At 46.9% G+C, this 24,175-nt stretch overlaps 1 protein-coding gene across 1 annotated transcript; it reads right to left on the minus strand.

Moving 5' to 3' along the window:
- Window positions 1–2,362: 2,362 nt before the first annotated feature.
- On the minus strand, window positions 2,363–22,409 carry C1qtnf2 (C1q and TNF related 2). The gene is made up of 3 exons (XM_005325424.5): window positions 22,145–22,409; window positions 6,724–6,976; window positions 2,363–3,142 (listed from the first exon to the last, which is right to left on the minus strand). Exons 1-3 carry the CDS (start codon window positions 22,274–22,276, stop codon window positions 2,529–2,531), a joined length of 999 nt encoding a protein of 332 aa, XP_005325481.4. The 5' UTR covers window positions 22,277–22,409; the 3' UTR covers window positions 2,363–2,528.
- Between the last annotated feature and the right edge of the window lie 1,766 nt (window positions 22,410–24,175).

Genomic DNA, 24,175 nt, shown 5'->3' on the forward strand with positions numbered 1-24,175 from the left:
AGAAGGCCAAAAGATAGGCCCTGGCTGCTGAGGCCCAGAATAAATAGCCAGAGGTATTTGGGAGGAGGGGCTGGATCCCCAGGGCATCTGGGAAGGCCACCTCTTGGGAACACCTTCCTCACTTGGGCCTCCATCAGGAATCATCTGCCTGAGGGTTCCAAGTGGCTTTCCAAGGTAGCAACCACCTCAGAGGTATCAAGGGATAATCCAGAGCTCAACTTTGCTCTCAGTGGCTACTAGGAACCCCCTCATCTGCATCACTTGCTTCTGCCCCTCCTGTCAGGGGCCTAGCATCTGCAGCAGCGCCAGACCACATCCAAGAAGACAAGACCCCAGCCCCGGGACCTGTAAGGTCTCTGCTCCTCTGTCCTCTCCCCAGAGTGCTGGGTATGCCCCCATGATCCCTACCACTCCTCAGTAGGATGCCAAGGAGACAAGGATTTAGGGCAGGCCCAGAAGACACAACCACAGAGCTCTGGGTCCTGCCCACCTTGCTCAGCTTGGATCTATTACCCAGCTGACAAGGGGTTAAGTTAACTGCCCACAAATGCCTATATCCCTGAGGACAGAAGAGGAAGTGGCCATAGGTACTCAGAAAAAAAAATTAAAAATAAAGGAAAAGAAAAATGACTACTTACGAACAAAGGTGTCACTCAATCATGCTGGCCCTTCCTACAGGGTGCTGGACAGGACCCCACCTACACACTGCTCTGTTTGGGTCTTAAACTCTTGCTTGGGTTTCTCAGACCCATCCCAATCTATATCATTTGTGGCCCAGTGAAAATGGAGTTATGTTAAATAAAACTGCTTTAATTATGTCAGAGGCCACTCTTTCTGGGACCACCCCATGCAGCATTTCCTGTCTCTGAGGGTCCCAGAAGGGGTAGGTCAGAGCAAGCTGCTGGGGGGCTGTGGATCTGTGGGGCCTGCTCAGCACTAGCCATTTGCACTGTGGCTTCTTAGGCCCCCAGATGCCCACACACTGGAGACACCTGGGCCAGAGGCGAGATTTATTTTATTCCTGCCATCCTGGAGCATGGCTCTCAGGTGGGTGCCGAGAGCCTGGTCTATCTCACTTGAGAAACAGGCTGGTGTGTGATTTGTAACTGTTAATGAGGTGCTAGAATCTGTGACTTGACTGGTGCTTTGAGCAGATTCAAGGTTATCCCTGTGTTGATGTCACGCTCTCCCATCCTGCTGAGCTCTGTGGCATGAGATGCAGTGGCCTTGAGTTCTTCTGTATGAGCTTCCAGACTCCCACTTTCCTTCCTCTTTGTCACCTCCCCATCCTCTGGCCTTCAGTCACTTCCTCCAATGCGCCAAGCTCTTCCCTGCGTCAAGGCTCTTGTATGTGCGTCTCATTTTGCCAGGGGGACCCTCCCCCCTTGTCCTTTGCATTGCTCTGTGTCTTGCTTCAGGACTCAGCTTAAAAATGAATCTTGTGGAGGGGCTGGGGTCCTAGCTCAGTGGTAGGATGCTTGACTGGCCTGTGTGAGGTCCTGGGTTCAATCCTCAGCACCAAATAAAAAGAAAGTTTTTATGTCCCTCTACAACTTAAAAAAATTTTTTAAATGAATCGTGCTGATACAGATGGTCCCTGATTTAATGATGGTTTGACTTGCAATTTTTAATTTTAAGATGGTGAAAAGCAATTTGCATTCAATAGAAAACATACTTCAAATTTTGATCTTCTCCCTCTCTGTGGATACAAGGCATACACTCTCCTGTGATGCTGCTCAGGAGGCGAACAGCTGATGCTTTTTGTGCTGTGTTGCTAAGCTCTCATGCTGCACAGGGTGGGTGTGTTAAATGCACTTTCATCTTAGAATATTTACAACCTATGAACCCAGGGCCTCACACATGCTAGGCAAGTGTTCTACCTCTGAGTGACATCCCCTGTGATTTGTTTGTTTGTTTGTTTGTAACTCTAATGCAAGACTAGGACTATCCTGTACTGACTGGGAGAGTTCTTAGCCTTCAGGAGAGGGGGATGGAAGCTGGAAATAGTTTGCTAGTTTATTCTTAATATATATAGGTGTACACTTCAGTAAAAACTCATTGTGCTGTCAACTTAAAATTTGTTGACTTGTCTATAAATAAACTGAAAAAGATGAACTACAAAAAAAAAAAAAATTCAACCTACTCTGGGTCTCCTATTATTCCTACCACTTTTGGGACATGCCTATTTCCATCCTGGCATAATAATTATATCATTAGCTTATTTGTTTATAAATTGTATCTCCCACTAGCACATAAGCCCCATGAAGACAGGAACCTCTGTCTTGTCCTCTGCTGTAACTTCCAGAGTGCAGCACAGGGCCTGTGGCAGGACAGACACTGGAACAATTAGTGATTAGACAAATGAATAAAAAAGCTTAGATTTAATGATTTAAAAAAAAAAAAAAAAAGCAGAGGAGTTCAGCCTGAGGCTAGAAGCTCCTGAGATTCCCAGCACCCAGCCTACAGTTGAGGGGTCTTGCTCTGTAGGCAGAAATCCAGAAGCTCGGTCCCTGCCCGGAGGTCCCTGTCTACACCTCGTTGGGGTCTTCCCTGTCGGCATAGATGAGAAAGCCCGTGAAGAGGCTGTCGGTCCAGTAGGGGTCATAGAACAGCCCGTTCTGCTCCGAGTAGAAAATCTGCAGCCAGACCTCGTCACCCTGCTTGAGAGCCAGGATGGTGGAACCCGAGGCCACATCGTGGTTGCCGGTGTTGGCGTCGAAGGTCCGGATGCGGTACTGGCCGTTGTGCACCAGGCCGATGGCCAGGTGCTTGTTGGCCAGCGTGATGTCGTAGGTGAAGTAGTAGATCCCCGGCACACCGCAGACGAACTTACCGCTGGATGCGTTGTAGTGGCCGCCCTCATTCATCAGAATCTTGTCAAATTTGATGGGCAGTCGCTCCCGCGGGTAGCTCTTGGTCACTGCCACTGAGAAGGCCGACTTGGCACGGCCACTGCCGCAGCTGCAGGGGCCTGGGAGGCCCGGCTCGCCCTTCTTGCCCTTGGGCCCCTTCTTGCCTGGAGTGCCGTGCTTTCCAGGGGTACCGCTGACCCCCTTGGGGCCACGAGGGCCAGCCCGTCCAATGGCCCCGGCTTTGCCCTTTGGCCCTTGCTTGCCCCGGTTACCTGTCCGGCCAGGTGGACCTGGAAGACAGAACAGCTGGTGTTATGAGGCGGGGGTCCTCATAGGCCTAGGCACAGGCTGCGGATCTTGCTCCCTTCCCTTCTTGTAGCAGGAGCCCTGGAGGAGTGGAAAGAACAAGGCGGGATCACACAGAAATGGGGCATGTCTCATGGCCTATGGTGGGGGCACTTTTCTTCCTGGTTTTATCTGGAAAATGGGAATGGTGATAACTTTCAGAATCATTGTGGACAAAAAAGACATGATAATTTACACCCTCTGCTCTTCCTGCTCTCTGAAGGACAGCCAGATTTGTTTGCCAGATCAGTCCTTCCGTGGGCTGCTATGGTAATCCTTGGCTCAGGAACAAGAGCCCCATGTATCTGCCCCATACACCAAGTTTTATTGCAGCATTGCTTATCATAGCAAAACAAAACCAAAACCAACCAATCAAATGCCTTTCCAAAGGGAAATGATTAGAAAATTATGGTCCATCTGTAGAATTCTAATTCTACGGGTTAAAATAAAGGGAGGCAGATTTACATGTACTATAAGCTACACTAAGAGGAAAGAGCAGATGGTGGAACCCTTTCCCTTCAAGATAAACCACAAAGCTAAACACTTCTGTCCCATCAAGGTGCCTAAGACAGTGGCTGGTAAACACACTAAGTATTCGTTGGCATTACCCTGCAGGACATGTCTCCAACAATGTCTCCTGTAGAGTACTTCTCAGTTCTTAATACTCATATTTCATGGAGCTGGGGCTGTAGCTCAGTGGTAAAGTGCTTGTCTAGCATGTGTGAGGCACTGGGTTTGATCCACATAAAATAAATAAAGATACTGTGTGTTCACCTACAAATAAATAAATATTTAAAAAATACTTGTATTTCATAAAATGTACATTTCTCTCAGTGCAACATTTCAGACCAATGATGACATAGAAAACAACAATTATATTTAGGACTCCCAATATAACACAACATTTTAAACATAATAAATATAGAAAAAGATTTATATATGAATACAATTGTACATTTGGCAAAATAACAGAATTGAAGCTAGGTGCTTTGAAGTGCAGGTCGAATGTTAACTAAGGGTCCTGCTTTTGAAGACTGTTGGTGCCCACAACCATCCTTACATCACTGGACACAGCACTATTCTTTATTACAGCCACAGGGTTTGGGTGACGAAGGAAAATATTGTTAGGCACTTTACCTCCTGACAGGGTATTTACATATATGTATATAGGCATTTCACCTTTTAGAGAATTATCAAGAAATGTGTTTAAATTTTCATATTTTAAATATTTGGGAAATAGATTTCCAGATGGCATTTTCTCACTGAAAATTGAATTTTCTGGAACATATTCCTTATGTTAACTGCTTAGCAATACCTGGCATTATTATACACATAGGTAAATGCTGGAAGGATACACGGGTAGCCAACCAACAGGGATTCCCTGCAGAGGATGTGGGCAGGATGAGAAGGGTCCAGATGAAGGAGGACCTGCACCCTCTGTGTTGCTTGACTATATGACAACGGGAAGGTGGGTGCATTTTTATTTGTACAAGAAGAAAAAAGAAAAAGAAAAAGATTGGGGGTGGAGGTGTGGCTCCTTGGTGGAGCTACTGCCTCTGGGAGAAATGAGGAAGAGGAGGAAGAGAAAGAGGGTGAGGAGGAAGAATGGGGAAAAAAAACCTGATGAAGGTCACAAAACTCTTCCCTGAGACAATGAAAACAAAGAGAAGGTGGGAGAAGGGGCTGAGAAAACAGAGGGGGCAGAGGTTTGTTTTGGCTTGGAGCTTTTCCCCAGGAGGCACCTAAATAGGGAAGCTTACCCGGGAGTTCCACCATGGGCTCTGAGATGCGCTTCCTTCTTGACTACCTTTTTGTGAGACTCCAGGAAACTTTAACTTTACTTTGGAAGAACTTTCTGGAAACAGATTTGTGTGTGTGGTGGGAGGGTGATTGGATATTATCCTGAACTGGCCCAAGGCGACCCAGTTTTATCTGGATTATGTGTTGGGACTCTCTACGCCTGTCTTCCACTGTGGAGACCCAAAGCATGGGAGAAAAGATGGCCTCTCTGATCAAGGGGGAAGTGTCCACGTCAGACACTCTCTCCTGCAGGATCCATAGGCAAATCTCTGGGAAAGCTTTAATTGGCCCTGCTTGGAGTACCTATCCAGTCCTGAGGGGGTCACTCCTCAAGTCCAAGCCACTGTTAGTACTTCCAGAGTTTTTCTCCTGGGAAGGAAGTACTTTTGGAGGAGTCGGTTTGGTGTGGCAGGAAAGGCCTGGATCTGAAGGCTGCTCCCAGCTTACGGGAGCTCAGCAAGTTAATTAAGGGGTGACTAACATTGACCATGTGCCTACTTGGAGACTAGGGATTTGTGTGTTATTCTACTTCATCTTCACCCCAACCTGGTGAAGAAGGTGCTGCTGTTATCCCTGTTTTAGAGATGAGGAAACTGAGGTTTCGATAGAGGATAAAGCGTTTCCCAAAACCGGTATCTAGATTTGTTTCCAAAGTTCAAGTTCCTGCAGCGATGACACAGTGTTCTTCATCACTTTGGTTCTCAGTTTCCTAATGTGTAACATGGGATAATAAGAATATCTCCTTTATAGGATGGCTTTGACGGTCAGAGGACAAATCTACTCAAAACTCCTTTGTCCATGTTTAAATGCCATGCCAACAAAAGTTATATAGGGTTGAGTGTGTAGCTTGATGGTAGAGCACGTGGTTAGCACATGCAAGTCCCTGGGTTTAATTCCCAGCAACCCCCCCCCAATAAGTTATTATAATTTCCCTACTGCTTACACTTGGGGATTCTGACACTAAAAAGTGCTGGGGTGAAGGTTCAGAGCTGTAAGGAAAGCCAAAGCTGGAAAGGTCTGTAGAAAGCATCCAATTTGTCCTCTGCCTGGCAGCCCTGTCTTTAGGAATCCACCCTTCACTATCTTATGGGGTTTTAGCGAGGCTGTCAATCACAGTGACCAGTGGCCCTCACCACCCATTCACAAACACCCAGGGCTGGCACATGACCTGACAAATGGTGGTACCTCACCTCTATGATCAAAGGGATTGATCCAGGACACACAGGTGGCCAGGGAGGATCAGTCATTCTGAGGTGCTGTATGGATAAAGCCATGAACATGTAGACTTGAGCCCACCAGTTGCCATTCCAGAACTTTTAGCCTGTGGGACAATGAAACCAACCCACAGAGAGAAGCCGTGCCCTGACAAGAGTGTTGAAGCTCCTGGACCTAGCTGTTGCTGAAACTCAACTCCTGGTCTTCCTGTACAGTACAATCCATGGGGGCTATACTTTGGGTTTCTGTTTCTTGCAACCAATAGAGTTTTGCATAATATTTCAGGGAACTTGCTCAAACTCACTTAGTAATTTAAAGTGCAGCTGCTGAGTCAAGAACACAGGATTTGCTATCCTCTGTTCCTTTCAGGACACACTGCTCTGTTTATAAAGAGACAGTGATTTGGTTTACAGAGAAAGCGATTCACACCACAAACAGCTACCTTAGCTCCCTCTGTGTCAATGTTGTCAACCCTGGGTGGGACAGTAGGGGTAGGTATTGGGCTTCTTACCTTCCTCTCCGCTGTCCCCCCGGTCCCCGTCCTGGCCGTCCTGACCGTCTTTGCCAGGAAAACCCATTCTTCCCACCATTCCTGAAGGCCCTGGGGCTCCTGGGGGGCCAGGTGGGCCCTGGGGGCCAGGCAGGCTGCAGACGAGTTGAGGGGAGCCCTTCTGGAAGTCCCTGCGTGCGAAGGCAGCAAGTAGTGGGTCGGCTGCACAGGGGAGGGCACAGGCCAAGAGCACCCAGGGGATCATGGTGGTCACCTGTGGGAGGCAAGAGAGCCGTGCAGGTGAGTGTGGCCGCGGAGCTGACCTACTGATCAGTCAGAAAGCCATCAGAGGAGGAGGAGGCAGCAGGGCATACTCACATGCATTTCTGTCCCTTGCTCCAATCTGAATCACACACAAATAGCTGGACAATGTCATCATATCTTTTTTTAAATTAATGCCTTATAGTTATAAATAAAATCAAGTTCATTCTGACATAATTATATTAGCATGGGTTTGTCGCTATGTCTTGAGGACACATTTGGATGGGCTGTCATGTACCAGAAGATGCTTTGGAGGGGTCCTGGGGGCAAGATGTTCATACTGACACTCACCCACCCAACTGGTTGAAATGCAGAAAGAATTTATTGCCCAGGACTGATGGCTGTGAGGAGCTGTGGAAGAGGGGAATGATCTATGGTTTTATTCAAGTATGTGACCTGAATTGACAATTACAAGGGCGGAAATAATTTGAATTGTAGGTGATGATTTGCAACTAAGCTGCTTCCATGGGGATGTTGCAGGTGTGGAGAAGCAAAGACCCGATGACTGGGGAAGGTGAACCACCACCAGAGCCAGACTGGCAGGCCACGGTGACAGCTCCTTTCCCAAGTGCCTCCTGCACCCCAGACATATGCCAAGAGACTCTTTCTTCACAGTACAGCCTCCTGTGGAACATACACAGGTGGAGAAATGGAGACTCAGAGTGGACAAATAGCTGTAGGTCATGCAGTTAGCAGGTGGCAGGGCTGGAGTTTGACCTAGTCCATCCAGATCCAGAACTTGTGCCTTTCTGGTCCATGCTAGAGTGTGTCCTTAAAGCTAGGGCAGCAATGGCACAGCCCACTGGAAATCAAGATGTTATGCATTCACAGATTCTCTACTCCTCATGCTCAGTGGGCCGATGCAGAAACTGAGGCCCAGAGCAGAAATAAAAGACTTGGCTGAGACCTTTCAACAAATTGTCCTGTTGTTTTGCAATCCGCAGCCTGTCTTCCTAGAAGGAAACAGTCGAGAGAGCAAGCATTTTGGGTATCCTGCCACGGGGATGAGCTGTTACTCCAAAGGTAACTTATTTTGTGACCTTAGGCTCACCCTTTTCTATCTCTGAGCCTCAGTTTACCCACCTGAACAGTAAGGGCACTAGACTAGAAAAAGCAATGGTTCCCAAACTTCCGTGTGCATCAGATTCACCTGGAGGGGCCTTTTCAAACACAGGTGGTTGGGTCCCACCCCCAGAGTTTCAGAATCAATAGTTCTGGAGTGGGGATGGATAATTTTCATTCCTAGCAAGTTTCTAAGTGATGCTTCTGATAGGGGTCCCTGGATACCACTGTGAGAACCACTAGACTGGATGGTCTTGATGCTGAGCCATTCAGTCTCCAGTCTTTCTTCTCTTCCTGGGTGTGAAGCATTGCTGGCTTCACAGTTCCCACACAGCCTTTGGCTACTTAATCAGAGTCCTTAGGGGGCTCATGCCACCGTGGGGTTGGTCGTAGAGCAGGGACATTGCTCAACCTCCCTTTGCTTCTGACCCTGATTTGGCCTTGGTATTGGGAACTAAACAGGCTGACCTCACCTTTCCTCCTGTCCCGCTCCACACCTTTAACCCTAGAAATAGATGAAGAGACAGAATGCCAGGCTGGGTGCTGAAAGGGCCTGTAGAGGGTATCCAATGTGATCACTGTCTGCCTGGCGTCCCTTTCCGGGGGAGCCACTCTGCCTGACTTTATGGGGTCCCAGTGAGGCTGTCAATCATAATGACCAGCTGTCCTTACCACCCACTCATAGTTCCCAGGGAGAGCTGGGGAGACCTCTCCCATGCCCTGCCCTGCACTTGGAGGTCCACGTCACTTCCAGTCCTGATGCTCACCAGTGGTGTGACTTTGGGGAAGCCCCTTCCTTTCTGGACCTCAGAGGGTTTCTCTAAGTAAGCGCCATAGAGGAACCACTGACCAGGTAGAGGACTTAGCCAGTGCCAGGTACTGCTTTCAATACAATCACATATGGCAACGAAGGCATTTTCTTTCCAACTTCTTCAATCCTGAATAAGGGAAGGGGGTAGCGGGGGATGTCTCAAGTTGACAGAGTGTGTCTTAAAAGTCTCAATACCCCTTTTCTAATGTCCCTATCTATCAAGTAGTGTGGTCCTTTGTAGCAGTACAGACCCATTCCTTCCTCCATTCCCAACCATTTATTCAAAAGGTCTTTATTTAGTGCCCATCAAGTGCGAGACATTATTTTTTGAGAATACAGCCATGAAGCCTGAAGTCAAGAGTCCCCCCTGGAGTTTACATTTTAGTGGGAAGAAAGACAGTAAATAAAAATAAGTAGAATATTTAGTATGTAAAGGGGTGGGGCAGGGGGGGCGGAGGAGGGAAGGGATTGAAACATTGAATGGGGAGTTTGTGTTTTGTTTTGTTCTTTATTAGAGCAAATAACAATTCACCCAGCAAAGTTCTTGGTTCTGAGTGCTGCCCTACTTATGAATCACTCAGTAATGTGGGCAGGCAGTATTTATAGACAGAACAAAGGAAGTGAGGAGCAGAAACAGCTTGGAGCTTGCCCAGTTTGGGCATGGGGAGATGAGCCATTGGCCTCATATGGCTATAGTCTGACCAGTTGGCAGCATGTGATTGGCTGAGACTCAGTTATTTGATACTTTTGTGTTGCAGTGCTTACATATTAAGTTAGGTGACAGTTTGCTACCTAGGGATTCAAAGTATGGAGTCAGCTTTAGGCCAAATTTAATTTAATACTGATATGTTTCATTTAAAAGGGAGGAGAAGTAAAACCAGAAAAATCTGAGAATTAGGAACTTCACACAGCAGAAATGTGGGACTTCACCATCATATTAAGAAAAAGGAAGAAAGTTGGGAATGTCAGATGGCACGTTATAGAAAACACTATTGAGGTTCCTCAGAAATGTAAAAATAGAACTATCATATGAGCCAGCATTCCTGATTCTGGGTGCATATCCAAAAGAACCAAAATCAGGGTCTTGGAGAGACATCCGCATTCTCTGTTCACTGCAGTGTATTCACAATAGCCAAGATGGGGAAACAATGCAAGTGTCCCTTATCCACTAACAGATGGTGAATGAGGAAAATCTGATAAATATATAGAGTGGAATATTATTCAGCCTGAAAATCTTGCCATTTTCAATAATATAGATGAGCCTAGAGGACATTTGCTAAGTGAAGTAAGCCGGTCACAGAAGGAAAAACACCGCACAGTCCTACAGCAATGAAGTATTTATAAGTTAAGCCCATGGAAGCAGGGAAGGGACTCTGGGGGTCAGGGAGAGCCTCCCTGTGAAGGTGACTTGTGAGGGAAGACCTTGGTATTTGTGGGAATCCTGCAGGGAGAGGATGCTCACTCCTGTGGAGGTGGCTGCCCACCAGGAGCTGCCCAGCTTGCTACAGAGCCTCCTTTTGTGTTGTGACCTGATGCTAAGCAGAAGGTACAGAAGTGGATCTTAGATGGAAAGGTCACATCACACACAGTGTGTACCCATTCTTAAAGAATTTTGGGTAGGCCACCCCAGACAGGAGCATGGGGACCCCAGCTACCTTGGACAAGGGCATGGAGCCAGGGACAGGGCCCCTACGGGGGGGCAAGGAAGGCCTTTGGCACTGTGTAAAAAATGAGACAGAGGGACACATTAGTTTTGGGTGTCTAGTTCTCTGGAGAGGGGGTAAAAGAAGGACTTAGTGGGTGAATGTGGGAGGGCGTTGAAATCGAATGACCCATCTGGGCACCACGCACGTAAGAGGCTTCATGCCAAACTGAGGTATGTGTCTCGGGGCAGAATTCACAAAGGAACAATTTGAGAGCCCATTCCATGTCTCTTGACACACTTGTTGATGAAGAGTTTTAAAATGTGACTCATGTCGGGTTGGGGTTTTAGCTCAGTGGTAGAGCGCTTGCCTAGCATGTGTGAGACAGTGGGTTCGAGTCTCAGCCCCATATGTAAATAAAATAAAGGTACATTGACAACTAAAAAAATATTAAAAGAAAATGTGACCCATGTCATTGTGAGTGAAGAGGGGGACAGGACCTGAGTCTGAGAAAGCCAGCCGGCTGGCTGCTTGGTGGGAGGATACGAGGCAGCACGCCTGCAGCCTGCTCTCTGGGGAGGAGACTGATCACCTTTGGCCTTCCCCTGGTAGAGGAAGGGGCCAAGACATTCTGTAGTAGGAGCTGGCCTGGCCCGGTGGCTGGAGTGAGGAAGGAAGCAGGTGGGAGAGATCTTCAAGGCGGATGAGAATCCTGCAAACAGCTGAATGGGCAGGAAAGAGACAGCTAGATGAGAGAGCCGGGAAGGAGAGAGGGGAACCATCTGTCACAGTTCAGGGTCTCCTCTCTCTCCTGACCTCCACGCCCAGCCACACAGGCCCCACGACAGGGAGGTGGGTTAGCTCTCTCCAGTGTAAGTCTGCTTTGCACTGACCTCTTTGGACAAAAAGGAAACGCCTCTCAGTGACAGCCCCTGGACAGGCCCCAGTGCCTGGGTGGAGGAGGGGGTTCTGGAACAGGGGGAGTTTTCTCAGAGCTGGAGCTGGAGGTTCCTGCAGCCCTGGAGTCCCAGCATCGGAGCCAGGAACTGTTTTGGAAATAAAGGCCGGAGACTAGATTTGGTTCCAAACCTGGAGGGAGGGAGAGGAGAGTCTGCCGCCAGGGCACCTCCAAGAAAAACAAGACTCCAAATAGTTCTACTCCCAGCCTGTGCCCCACCCTGCCCCCACACTCTACACCCTGGCAGAGAGAAAGCCCAGGGGCAGGATTTTTAGGGAGGAGCCAGAACCCGAGGAATCCAGACAGGTTAACTCTTCCAGGGCCTTTTATATAGATGGAGAATCATGAACTTGGAGAGAATCCCTACGGACTATCATATCCCATCCTTTGTTACTGGTGGGGAAACTGAGGCTGAGACAGACTGACTTCATGATACACCTATGATACTCCAAGTATTGCTTACCTGCACTCTTTCATTAAAAGTGTACAACAGACTCCACGAAGGCCGTAGACTTAATGCCCCGGTTTTCAAGTGGAGAAACAGGCTCTGAGAAATGAAATGACTTCCAAAAGGTCACATAATCGGGGAGCAGTGGGCACACCTGAACCTGGAGCCGAGTGGCTCTGAAGACTGTTCACCCCACTCCACCTGCTCCCTTCCCTCACTACTTTTTCCCCCAGTTTTACAGAAGAGGAAACTGAGATTCGAAGAGACTAATCTGCTCATGTTTACACAACTTGTTGGCAGCAGAAGTTATATTTGAACTTGGATTTGGCTGCCTCTAGGACCCAAATGCTTTCCATTATGTCAGCATTTCTTAGATTTTTTTTTCCTCCCAAATATCCCAAATTATAGAAAAGACCTTGGAGCAAGCGCCAAAGCCACACATGGCAGTAGAGACGTTTCTTTGATATGTTGTGTTTTATTTTATAATTTTCCACGCACGCACACTGCATGACTTTGAAGATGTAAAAGCAATGCTGTTTTGTTCTCAGAATACTTTAGTAAATCGATGCTTGAGGAAAACCTCCTGCCCTTTGAGACGCCCTCCTTCTAAGGACAGGAGCCTCCTGGTCATTTGGATCACTGAGCAGAGCCCACCAGCAGCCCCCTTGGTCCACCCATCCCTTGCTTGGACCCTGCAGCAACTGCTAGCTGCAAACTGCAGACACAGGGACCCTGTCAAGGCCCTAAATGACCTGGTCCCTGCTCTGCTTAGCCTCAGCTGCTCCCTCTCCAGCTCTGCTCCCTGCCAGCTGCCCCAGGCTCCTTCAGGTCAAGCTCCATTCCCTCATGGTCTCCTCTGGGGTAACCTGGCTGCTCCACCCTCTGACTTGCTGGCTATTTATTCTTTCTGATTCAGCTTAAATGTCCCTCCCTCCAGGCTCTCCTGATGCCACTCTTAGGTCACTTTCCTTTGGATCCCAGCTCTTCTTTTCTTTCCTGGCCCTTACAACAACTTGCTGGTATTTACTTTTATTTGGTTACTTCTCCTGTGTGTCTTATGGTAAAAATGTACCCCCCCCCCCAAGAATGGGGCCCCCAGCTGGGTATCTGGCTTCAAACTTCTTTGTACACAGTGAATATCTAAGAAATATTTGCTTAACCGAAAAATGTTTGAGATTCAGACTCTGCCATCAAGAAAGTCCAGAGCAAAGAGAAATGGAGGCAGTGGCCTAAATCCCATAGGCCTTCAAATACCTTCAAATTCAAAGAGCTTATCTTTTTTCCCTCGGTTTTTCCAACCAGCCTCGATCTGATCCCTCCTTCTTTGGACCTCCTAGCTACATGTCTGGGTCTTTCTCTGTCCCTGGGGCTGGGCTTACATAAGACCCCACAGATAGCAAACACTCCATAAATATCAGTTGATGAAAAGCAAGCATTAGTCCTTCCTTATCCTTTTAATGGTTTATGTATTTAATTACTTTTTTTTTTTTTTTTTTTTTTTGTGATGCTGGGAATCAAACCCAGGGCCTTGCACGTGCCAGGTAATCATTCTTCCAAAGAGCTACGTCCCCAGCCCAGCCCTTCCTTATCTTAAAAAAACAAAAATAAAAAAACATATCTAAACTGTGCTTTCTGGGTGTGGAAAGGTGTGAGATGGACAGGGGAGCCTCAGCTGTAGTCTTCCTATTGAAGGAGGGAAAAGATTCGTTGCTGAAATCCCAGACATGGAATCAGGAGGTGCTAAAATGTCTGGTTTTAATTTGCCCAGTCCCTGGCTTTTCAACTCTTGGTAGAGTAGCTGATGATTCCTAAGTACACATGTTTTGGAGGAGCCAGGGTGTTGTAGCCTGAAGTCCACTGTGGGACACAGCCTTCTCCCTCCCCCGTCCCACACTCACAGGACACAGCCCCCTGGCTCATTCCTTGGGGCCTTTTGCCCAGACAGTAATGAGAGAAGGGGCAGAAGTGGAGACACTGGGCTCTCACTGATTCTTCTGGAATGTGGTCTGTCAGTACAAACTCCAGGAGCCCCTGTCTGGGCCTCGAGGGAGGCTGCTAGGCCTGGATGCCGAATAGTCTCCCCTTGGAGATTATAAATCCTGCTCAATTGTTATTTACATTTACAGCAGCTTTTAACTCGGTGGTTAAGATTCGTGGGAAACACAACCACTTGGTTTCCTCAGCTGTCCAGTGGAAGTAGTGCTGCACTTAAGACCCCCTGGACTTGGAGTGAGGAAGGAGGTGATGCACTCAAAGCTTCTAGCCTGTGTCTGACACCGAATGCTCAGCAGTTCAACAACACTCTGCCTAAAATGCTCCCAATCCTAACCTCCTCCGAAGGAGGCCTTATAGCTGCCTGGTTGGCCCTTCAAGTTCTCAGAGAGGTCTGACCGGTGGCATGGTCTAAAGTGTCCTGCGCATCTGGCCCTGCTCTCAGACCACGCTGTTCTTCCATTCAGAGCACTTGGCCCAATTTGTGATGATGTATTTGCTTGTTCCTTAACTGTCTGTCTCTTCCCAGGGAAGTGAGAGCCCTATCCCTTCCTGTCTCGTACCCCCAGAGCCTAGCACAATGCCACATACAGGGCATGCTCAGCCAGTTCCTCAACATCCTCAATTCAATGGTGGCTCTGATAATTAATGAAATATCCACAGGATCACAGGATCTGGATGCCAAAGCTACATGTGGCTACCGGTGAGATGACTGGTCTTGGATTCAGAGGACCCTGACTGCCAGGCCTAGTTTGGTAACTGAGAGGTCACAAGACTGTGAAAAAAGACATTTCATCTTATCTGGACCTCCATGGGGATAATAACACTTCCCTGGGCTGGGGATGTGACTCAAGCGGTAGCGCGCTCGCCTGGTATGCATGCGGCCTGGGTTCGATCCTCAGCACCACATACAAACAAAGATGTTGTGTCCACCGAAAACTAAAAAATAAAAATTAAAAAATTCTCTCTCTCCCTCTCTAAAAAAAATAAAAATAAAAATAACACTTCCCTGTTTGCCTGCCTTCAGGACTATTCTGATAAGAAATGTGAAAACAAATCCTCATACAAAATTTGAGCCTGATTTAAGACTGGAATTGCCACCAACTGCAGCAGAACTAAGGAACCTCAGTCCTGACCTCCCCTGGAGGGTATCATGGGGCTGCTTCATCCTGGGTGGAGGGGACACCTGAATCTGACCCAGCAGGGTAACTCTGTCTGGAAGGATGAGGTGGGTGGCTGGAATAGGATGAAGCTTGCTTGCAGATGAAACTTGCTGAAAATCCACTTTGATGGGAGTGAGAATTCTACAATGGAAAACACCCCTGCCCTCCCTGAATTCCAGGAAGCAAATTGGAAGCAGCCCTCTCCAGTTTCTCTGGAAAGCTAAGAAGATCAAGTACCAGAAGAGAGGGGTTGGCTGCAGCTTCACATACAGTGCCCTCAAAATGTCCCCTTTCCTGGAATCTCAAGACTGGGAAAACACCCTGTTAACTGGAGTATAAATACAGAGGATTAAAAATCATGGGACTCACTTGACTGGAGGCCCCAGAATAATTCATTTGATCCTCTCTCTCTCTCTCTCTCTCTCTCTCTCTCTCTCTCTCTCTCCCCACTATTTCTGGCTCAGCCAAGAAAAAGAGGTCCAAGGACAAATTATGACCTAACGAGAGGTCTCAGAAGCTGGGATCTTGCAGATTTGTCTCAGAAAGCATTCCTGAGAGCACACAGGAAGTCAATCTTGGGATGGAAAGTGACCGCATTTTGATACATACACCCCAAGTCCTTCCAAATTGACAAACGTGGTGCATAACGTGGCACACTGGAGTCCACCCTCTGGGACCCATTTCAGGTCTGGGCCTCAGCTGCCTCCCTTGAACAACAGGGTAAGAGCCAGGCTCTGGGTGGCTGGAGCCAGAGCCGCTGGGCCTGGGACCTGCCCACAGCTGCTGAGAGCCACGTGGAGAGGAGTGTGATAGCGAGGGAGAAGAATGGTATGCAGGGTGTGAGGGGAAGGAATGAGGCTTGGGGGTGCTGGACACCTACACCCACATCTCCTGAGGGCCAGCTCCCACTGGGTGGCACAAGGCGGTGGGGAATGTGTTCGAGCAACACTGACAGGAAAATGAAGCGAGCCACATGTGTCATTTTAAATGGTCTCACTGCCACATTCCAAATGTAAAAAGCAGGTGAAATTAATTTCAACGTTATTTCCTCAGTATATTCCAAACTTCATCATTTTAATGTGGAATCATTATAAAAATTACTAATGCCTCCTTTACATCTTTTAATCAGACCATCTGGGAAGCCCAGTGCTGCTTTTTACACTTGCACATCTCTCAGTTCAAATGGGCCACATGCCCAGTGCTCCCAGCCACACGGTGGCAACTGGATTAGCTCTAGAGGACCTGTTGGAGATCCAGTTCCACAAACTAGCTTTAAGACCTTCCCATGGTTTTAATGTGTCCCCCCCAAAGTTCATGTGTTGAAAACTTAAGCCTCAAATTCACATGTTAGTAGTATTTGGAGGTGAGGCCCTTGGGATGTAATTAGGATTAGAGGAGGTCATGAGGATGGGGCCCCATTTTGGCATTAGTGACTTTTTAAGAAGATGAGTGACCCAAACTAGCATGCTTGTTCTGTCTTGTCATGTGATGTCCTCCCTATATGATAATGCAACAAGAAGGCTCTTAGCAGAGGCTGGTATATGTTCTTGGACTTCCCAGGCCCCCCCTATCCACAATTTGGAGCTAAATAAACCTCTATTCTTTATAAATTTCCTAGCCTCAGATGTTTTGTTACAGTAACAAAATGGAAGAAGACCTTTAAAATGTTACATATCCTCTTTCCCTCATTCTCCTACTCTCTAAAATAGGGGGATAGGGATAATAATTGTACCTACCTTTGAAGGTTGTTATGAGGATTTCACATTCCTATAATAAGGTCTGGCTTTGTGGTCAGAGGAATAAAATCATTAGTTACTATTATTTTACCAGTATCAAACAAGACAGTGGATCAACATCAAAAGTAAAACATGATACAAAATTTTAAAACCTTGTCTAAAATCATAATTGTCAACAACTGTAGTTGCATTAATAGAAAACAATCCTGATCTCCCACCATGAGTTCTGTGGCACTTTGGTGGGGGCTTCTGTATATTCCAATAAATTCCTATTTTCACCTGAGTTCATTTAAGTTGTGCTTCTGCCAGTTGCTACTGAAAGAGAGCCCTAGGGGGGCTTGACCTTCACTCCTGCCCTGCTGCTGCTGTTCTGAGTGAGGATGGGGGTGTCACGTTGGCCCTGTACCTCTGAGCCATCTGGCGTTTTCATGCTCCATGATACAAAGATAAGCGAATCAATGGAGCAGGGCTTATCTCATCAAGAGACTGGGCCAAGCCAATGTCGCATGCCCCAATGTCGCATGCCGGATGCTGGATGCTGTGTGTTTGGCTCTGGCTATTGCTTGTCGTTATTGCTCTTGGTGCAGACCCTGGAGATCTGAAAGAGAAACGGTGGGTGCTGCTCCATTAGGGCACACTGTGAGACTATGACGCTGTGGTTACTTAGCATCCAGCCTGGTCTGCTTGTGCACTCAGCGACCAGGACAGAAAATCTGCCTTGTTCCTCCTCTTTCTTTGTAAAAGGTTCTGCTAAAACATCCAGGACCAAGCAGGAGGCAGAGCAAGAAAATGTGGGGGCTAGATGAACCCTCGGAATGGTACCAAAAGGACCACAGTGGAAGACCCAGGAACTGAGGGTGAAGAACAAATTCTGAACTTTGAGGGATGGGGAAGGAAAGGCTGTCTCCTCGATATCTCTGGGCCGTTGTGAGCGCTTGCCTGCTCACTTGGGGTCAGGCCCCCATGGCAGTCAGGATAACCTGAAGGATCTGATGCAGGGCTAGCCTCAGAGATCACAGAGCTAGGCTGGTGGTGAAGAGTCATTTTCTAGAATGTTTGACCATAGGCAAGTTATTTGACCTCTCTGAAACTCAGTTTCCTTATCTGTAAAATGGGAACAAATCATCTTATTTGAAATTATGTAAAAATATTTACTGTTTCACTTTATGTGTAAAATCTGACATAACTCTGCGGTTATTTTGGGCTATACTGAGTTTTATTGGTTATACAATCCATATAATGTGGACTGTAAATTACAAGTTGTGTTTATTCTCTAGCTACATGATTGAACTATTGCTGAGGCTGGCTTTGAACTCATAATCCTCCTGCCTCAGCCTCCTGAGATGCTGGGATTACAGGCGTGTGCCACCTGGTGATGATAGCATTATTCAGCAAGTGCTTAAGTAGACATTCCTGCCACCCTTCTGCAGGTGAGTTTTGAATCACTCCAGTTTGGAATTGTTTGAAGTCTTCAGGACTATCTCCTCTAAGTGATTTGATTGCTTGCCCCTTGTAGAGTAATTATGAACATTAAATAAGACCATGCAGTAACCAGCCCACAGCAAGCACTCAGTGATAGTGTGCTTCTGAAAAAAAAAATAATCATTTTTGAGAACAAAGCGATAGATGTTCTGTCAGAGAAGGCTGCTACACACCTCTGGACAAACAAGCAGACCTGGGTTTGCTTTCTCCTCACCTGTAATGTGGTAGTAACTGAGTTGTGTTGAGTTGAGCAGTTGTGAGCTTTTGTGTAAACAGCAGGCAAGATGTTATTTTTCTAGCATAGCATGAATGCAGAGATGCAGGATTCTACAGGTGTGACCTACTTTAAACAAGGTTGTAAAAATTCAGATTTAGCCAGTCACTGTGGTGCATGCCTGTAATCCCAGCAACCTGGAAACCCAAGGCAGGAGGATTGCAGGTTTGAAGCCAGCCTCAGCCATTTAGCAAGATCCTGTCTTGAAATTAAAAAATAATAATAATAATAAAAAAAATAAAAAGGTGGAGATGTAGGTAAGGGATGAAGTTCAATCCCCAGTACCAAAAAAAAAAAAAAGAAGAGCCATTCAATCATCAATTTTTTGTTAATATTGCAATGTGTAAGAACTGGCTGAGTGGGGTTAAAAATCTGGGCTGGGAATATAGCTCAGGGTAGAGCCTAGTGTGTGCCAGGGCAGAGCCTGGGTTGCATCTCCAGCACTGAAAAACAAAACAAAACAAACCCAAAGGTGACAGAACATGATCCTGCCACTGAGGAAATTACACGTAGGCAGAGGCGATCATCTGGCCACAGACCACACTGTGCATTTGTTTGTTTTAATTTGAAATTGTTGAAGTTTATAACTTGAAAGTTTTTTTTTTATTATTAAAATAAAAATTTCCAGCTTTTCCTGGGATCCTGGAGCAGCTGGCAGCACTGAGCCTGCACTCTGGCAGGTCACCACTTGGCTGTCCCTTGAGACAAGATGTGGAGGGCTGAACTGTGATGCCTCAAAATTCACATGTTGACGTCCTCACCAGCAGAATCTCAGAACAGGACTGTATTTGGAGACGGGACCTTTAAAAGGTCAACTAAGGTCAATGAATTATATAGGTGGGTCCTGATTCCATATGACTTGTGTCCTTATGATAAGATATTAGGGGCCTGGGGTTGTGACTCTGGTAGAGTGCCTCCCTAGCATGTGTGAGGCATGGGTTCGATTCTCAGCACCACATATAAATAAAGGTCCATTGACAACTAAAAAAAATATTTAAAAAAATATTCAGGTGTGGATACACACAGAGGGACAATCAATATGAAAACATAGTAGAGAAACTATGGCCACCTGCAAGCCAAGGAGAGAGGCCTCAGATTTGTTTAACACCTTGATCATGGACTTCCAGCTTCCAAACATAAGAGAAATGTCTATTGTTTCAGCCCACCCCACAATGGCCACTGCTTCACTCTGTGGTTTCCCGGTATAGCAGCCCAAGCTGATGAAGATACTGGGCCTGGTGTAGGTCCAAGGACTCGTCTCCAGCAACTATGCATGTGTAATGCAGAGATTCTGGGTAGCTGCCACCTGACTTTCCTTTTTATTATTATAGTTTATTTAAACAAATTGTATAGTAACCCCTGATCTAGAGGAAAAGAGTGGTGATTCTCTAGATATGTGTGTCCTTAGTTTGAAGCTTTGATGTTCATAGCTCCTTTAATTCTCCCCATAGTTTTAAGGGGCTGATGTTGTCATCCCCCCTTAGCAGAGGAGAAAATAGCTCAGAAGAACTAAAAACCATTTTTCCCAAGTCAAACATACCCAGAACCCAGCCAGGCCCACTGTGTCAGGGCCCAGAGCTCATGTCCCGCCTCACTGGCTCCTCTGCTAACAGGAGAGTTACTGACAGAGGGTGTGATGTGAGTGTGCATGTGAACATGTGTTAGAGAAGTAAACCATTTACAGAAGCAAACAAATCCAGGGAAGATTATTAGCTTGAAATAATACTCAGAACAGAATTTCTTTAAGAAGTAAAACTAGAGTAGATATCATATTTATGCAGGAGTTTATTTCACAGAAGCAAAGTGTAGCTGGCAGCCCTCTGACCTGGAGGAAGGAGTGCAGAAGTCGCCTGTTACCCACAGTGAACACTGGCAGTGGGAAGCATCGGTGGGAGACTGTGGGAAAGAATGTCCCATGGGTGGCATCAGGATGAAAGAAGGGAGGGAAGACTGGAGGGATTGGCAGAGAGAAAAGGGGCTTCCTGAAGAACTAGCTGGATGCTCTATGGAGACAGAGTAGCTTCAGATAGCTCCAGACTTGTGAAAAGGGACTCTCCATCCACCCACACAACCGCACACTGTGAAACCTCTGTTAGAACAAAGAAGTGAGAAGACCAAGTTGCAGCACTGGATGTAAAGGATGCTTCGTACATATTTAGGGGATTTCTGAAAAGACGCTGAACTTTGTTAAAGGCGTTACTGCTCAGAATTGGGAAGGACTATGAGGGCTTTTACTTTTCATTTTCCACCTTTATGAACTGTCTGAATTTCGCATGAGGAGCATCATCATTTTATAATTTTTAAAACAGGTAGGCCTAAGGATTAAGGATTGGGAGACAGGTAGGGGTGATGTCCCTGCTAGGAGAGGGGGAGAAGGCAGACCTTTGGCTGTGGAGCAATGAGGTGTTAGGAGGAGGGCAGTGGTGACTTCTGAAAGGGGCGGAGTGTCTGAGGAGTGGGTAGTCAAAAGCAGAGTAATGGATATGATCACCAGGTAACAGAATAATCCAGGCAGAAAGGCGGGCAGAAATAGGGATGTGAGAGATTTTTTAGAACAATGCTAACTGGGCATCAGCTTTGACTTGATCTATATAGGATATTATCATTACTATTGCTGCTGGTTTGGTTTGGCAGAAACACAGAGTCTCTGGGAGATGGCCAGTCTAAGGAAGGAAACTTTGAAGGGTTCTAAGAACAGCTGTGTGGCCAAAGAGCCCAGGAGGCGCTGGATATAGTCAGTGACAGCACTTACCTAGCCTGCCTGAGGCCTGGGGAAACCCCCTCTCCCCTACAGGATCGCAAGAGGATCACTGAGTTTGGAAGAAGGACTTAGGTGTTAGAGAAGAGGCTGGGCTGGAAGTCCACTAGAGGCCATTGCCATAGTTCAAGCTGAGAGATAAGGTCATGGATTGGGACAGTGGCAATGGGGATGGAGGATTAGGAAGAAAATAGATTAAGACAAGCTTGGAGACAAGTAGTTTGGGGATGAAGGGAAAGAAGGGGAGAGTTGTGAAGAGCTGGGTACAAATCTTTGGCTGCTCTTTATTACCTTTTTAAGTTGGTTTGCCCATCTGTATAAAGTATTTAATCAAAAAAGTGTTATATAGCATAAATGAGATGATGCACTCAATAAACGTTAATTGGTCATAGTTGTTAGCTCAGGAATTGGACTCAGACTTAAAGGGGTTCAAAGCATTAATGTCTCTGCACCCAACTCTTTTGTAGATGGGGATAACTTGTTACCATGGAAATGAAAGCGCCCCAGTAAAGGGCTGGTAGGGCTTGGCACTTAGTAAATGGCAAAGCTATTACTTATTATCATAACAGCTAAACCAACCGGCACAGAGGCTGGCACAAACTAAGTACTTAAGAAATTTTTTAATTCATAAGATCAAGGTTGAGATTCAGAAACGAGCAGCTGCCCAGCTCAAAAAGAGGGTGCGCTCGCCGCCCTCTCCCCCTTGCAGGACCGCAACGCACGCGTCCTCTCGTCCCCACGCGCCCGCCCGCAGGCACTTTCCGCTCCTACCCCGCGCGGTGCAGGACACTCACCCTCTCTGCCCCGGCCTCGTCCAGGGGCGTCCGACGGAGGAAGCTCTCGGCTTCGGCGGCGCTGGGTGTCCCGCCTCCCGCGGCGGCAGCAGCGCCCACTCGGCCCCGAGCATAGTTTTCCCATCCCGTCATGGGCGGGAGCGCCTTCCTCCCGGTCACGTGGGCTGGCGCGCAGTTGTGCGCTCTCTTTTTCCACAAGGGTTTGGGTAAAACTTCCAGAGTTGGTGACACCTTAGGTGCGTTGCTGCATCTCTCTGTACGTAGAACTTGCCACTATATTTGAAGGGTTAGTACACGAGGGTGATTGTTTTCCGTGAGTTTGCAAAGGTGTGAGTACAGCGTGGGTGCATGTGTCCCAAAAGACATCTGCCCAGTGCGTGCTGATATTTATCTCGTTGTGTATCTGAGAGTGCGTGGAGAGTGTGTGGGAGCGTGACCACTTATAGCAAGAGGACGTTTCCCTGTGTACTGAAAATGTATGCACTTTAGAGTGATTATGAAGCATATGTATGTGTTTAGCAGTGTGTGTGCATAAGGACCCTGTGTACACATTGGCACGCACATGTGTTTAGCAGCTTGTGTGCCTAAGGACCCTGTGTACACATCTGCTCGCACAGGTTGAAGGCTGCAGCTGGGGTGTGTGACTGCAGTGTACCTCATGCTGGGTGTACCTGGTCTGGTTGTGTGTTGGGTGCATGTTTAGATGTGAATGAGTGTGTGTGAAAACATGTTGGTGTGCATGTGGCATTAGTGAATGTGCAGTGGCTCTTTCCCTGTATTGATAAGTATGCATGCCTTGGTGTGGATTTTGCCCAGATGTGAATGTGAATACACATAATAGTGTGGATAGGAGCTTCTATGTCCCAGCTCTCTTCTCTTTCCTTCCCAGTGATGCTTCCCTGACCTCATTAACTCTGTGGCTCAGCTCAAGTCTTGGGGAATGGTCATCCCTACTGGAGGGTCTCAGTTACCAGGACAGTAGAGTGATCCTATTTAGGTAGCAAGCATACACTGGAGGAAAAGAGAAACCATCAGAGACCTGTTTTTTGCTTTCTTTCCTGTTTTCTTCCACGGGCTACCAGTATTTCACTGGTCTGCTGGAGCATCTGCTTAACAGCTGGTATGTGATACAAAGTTTACAGTCAGAATTTTAATGTAGATATGCCTTTAAATTCCAGTGGTGGTTCTATTGTCTTAGACAAGTCAGTTAACCTCATAGATGGTGTTTCACTTTCTGAAAAGTAGGGAGAATAATAATTTTATCACCTGCACTGTCTTTCTCCAAAGTAGGGATGCTCATCCATAAAGGTATTTGGTATACCAACACACTATGTAGAGAATTATCACCAATATTACATAAATGTTATTTGAGGGTACAGGTTAGTAGGTTCAATGTTCATTCAACAAATATTTAATAAGCATCAATTATATTACAGTCTCAAGCTAGGTGCTGGGCATAGAAAGGCTTGGTACCTGCCTTCATGGAACTTAGGGTCTTTTGGGGATGATGCAAGTAGTTGCAAGTGAAATGAGCTAATAGAAAGAAAATTTCTGGGCTGGAGATGTGGCTCAAGTGGTAGCGCACTCGACTGGCATGCGTGTGGCCTGGGTTCGATCCTCAGCACCACATACAAACAAAGATGTTGAATCCACCGAAAACTAAAAAATAAATATTAAAGAAAACCTCTCTCTCTTTTTTTTTTTTTAAATGTGTTGCCTAAATAGAATTTAAATTAAGTTATATGCTATTTTAAAAAAAGAAAGAAAGAAAGAAAGACTCTGAGTGTGAACCTGGGTGGTCAGGGAGAGGCCTGGAAAACAGGGATGATTGACTCTGGTCTGGGTGCTGGGGAGATGTGAGCCTGTGAAGTAGAGTTTAGGGTGTCCCTACATAGATGACTGGAAAGGATACTCCATTCAGTGCACCTGCTGGGTATCCTGGGCTGGGTATCTGAGGTAGCAGGAATGTGTCAGGAATGGAAAAGGTGAGGAAGCCCTGCTTGGAATGCCTAAAGGCCATTTGGAATCTAA

The sequence above is a fragment of the Ictidomys tridecemlineatus genome, chromosome 1 (genome assembly GCF_052094955.1).
Source record: "Ictidomys tridecemlineatus isolate mIctTri1 chromosome 1, mIctTri1.hap1, whole genome shotgun sequence".
Taxonomy (NCBI): Eukaryota; Metazoa; Chordata; class Mammalia; order Rodentia; family Sciuridae; genus Ictidomys; species Ictidomys tridecemlineatus.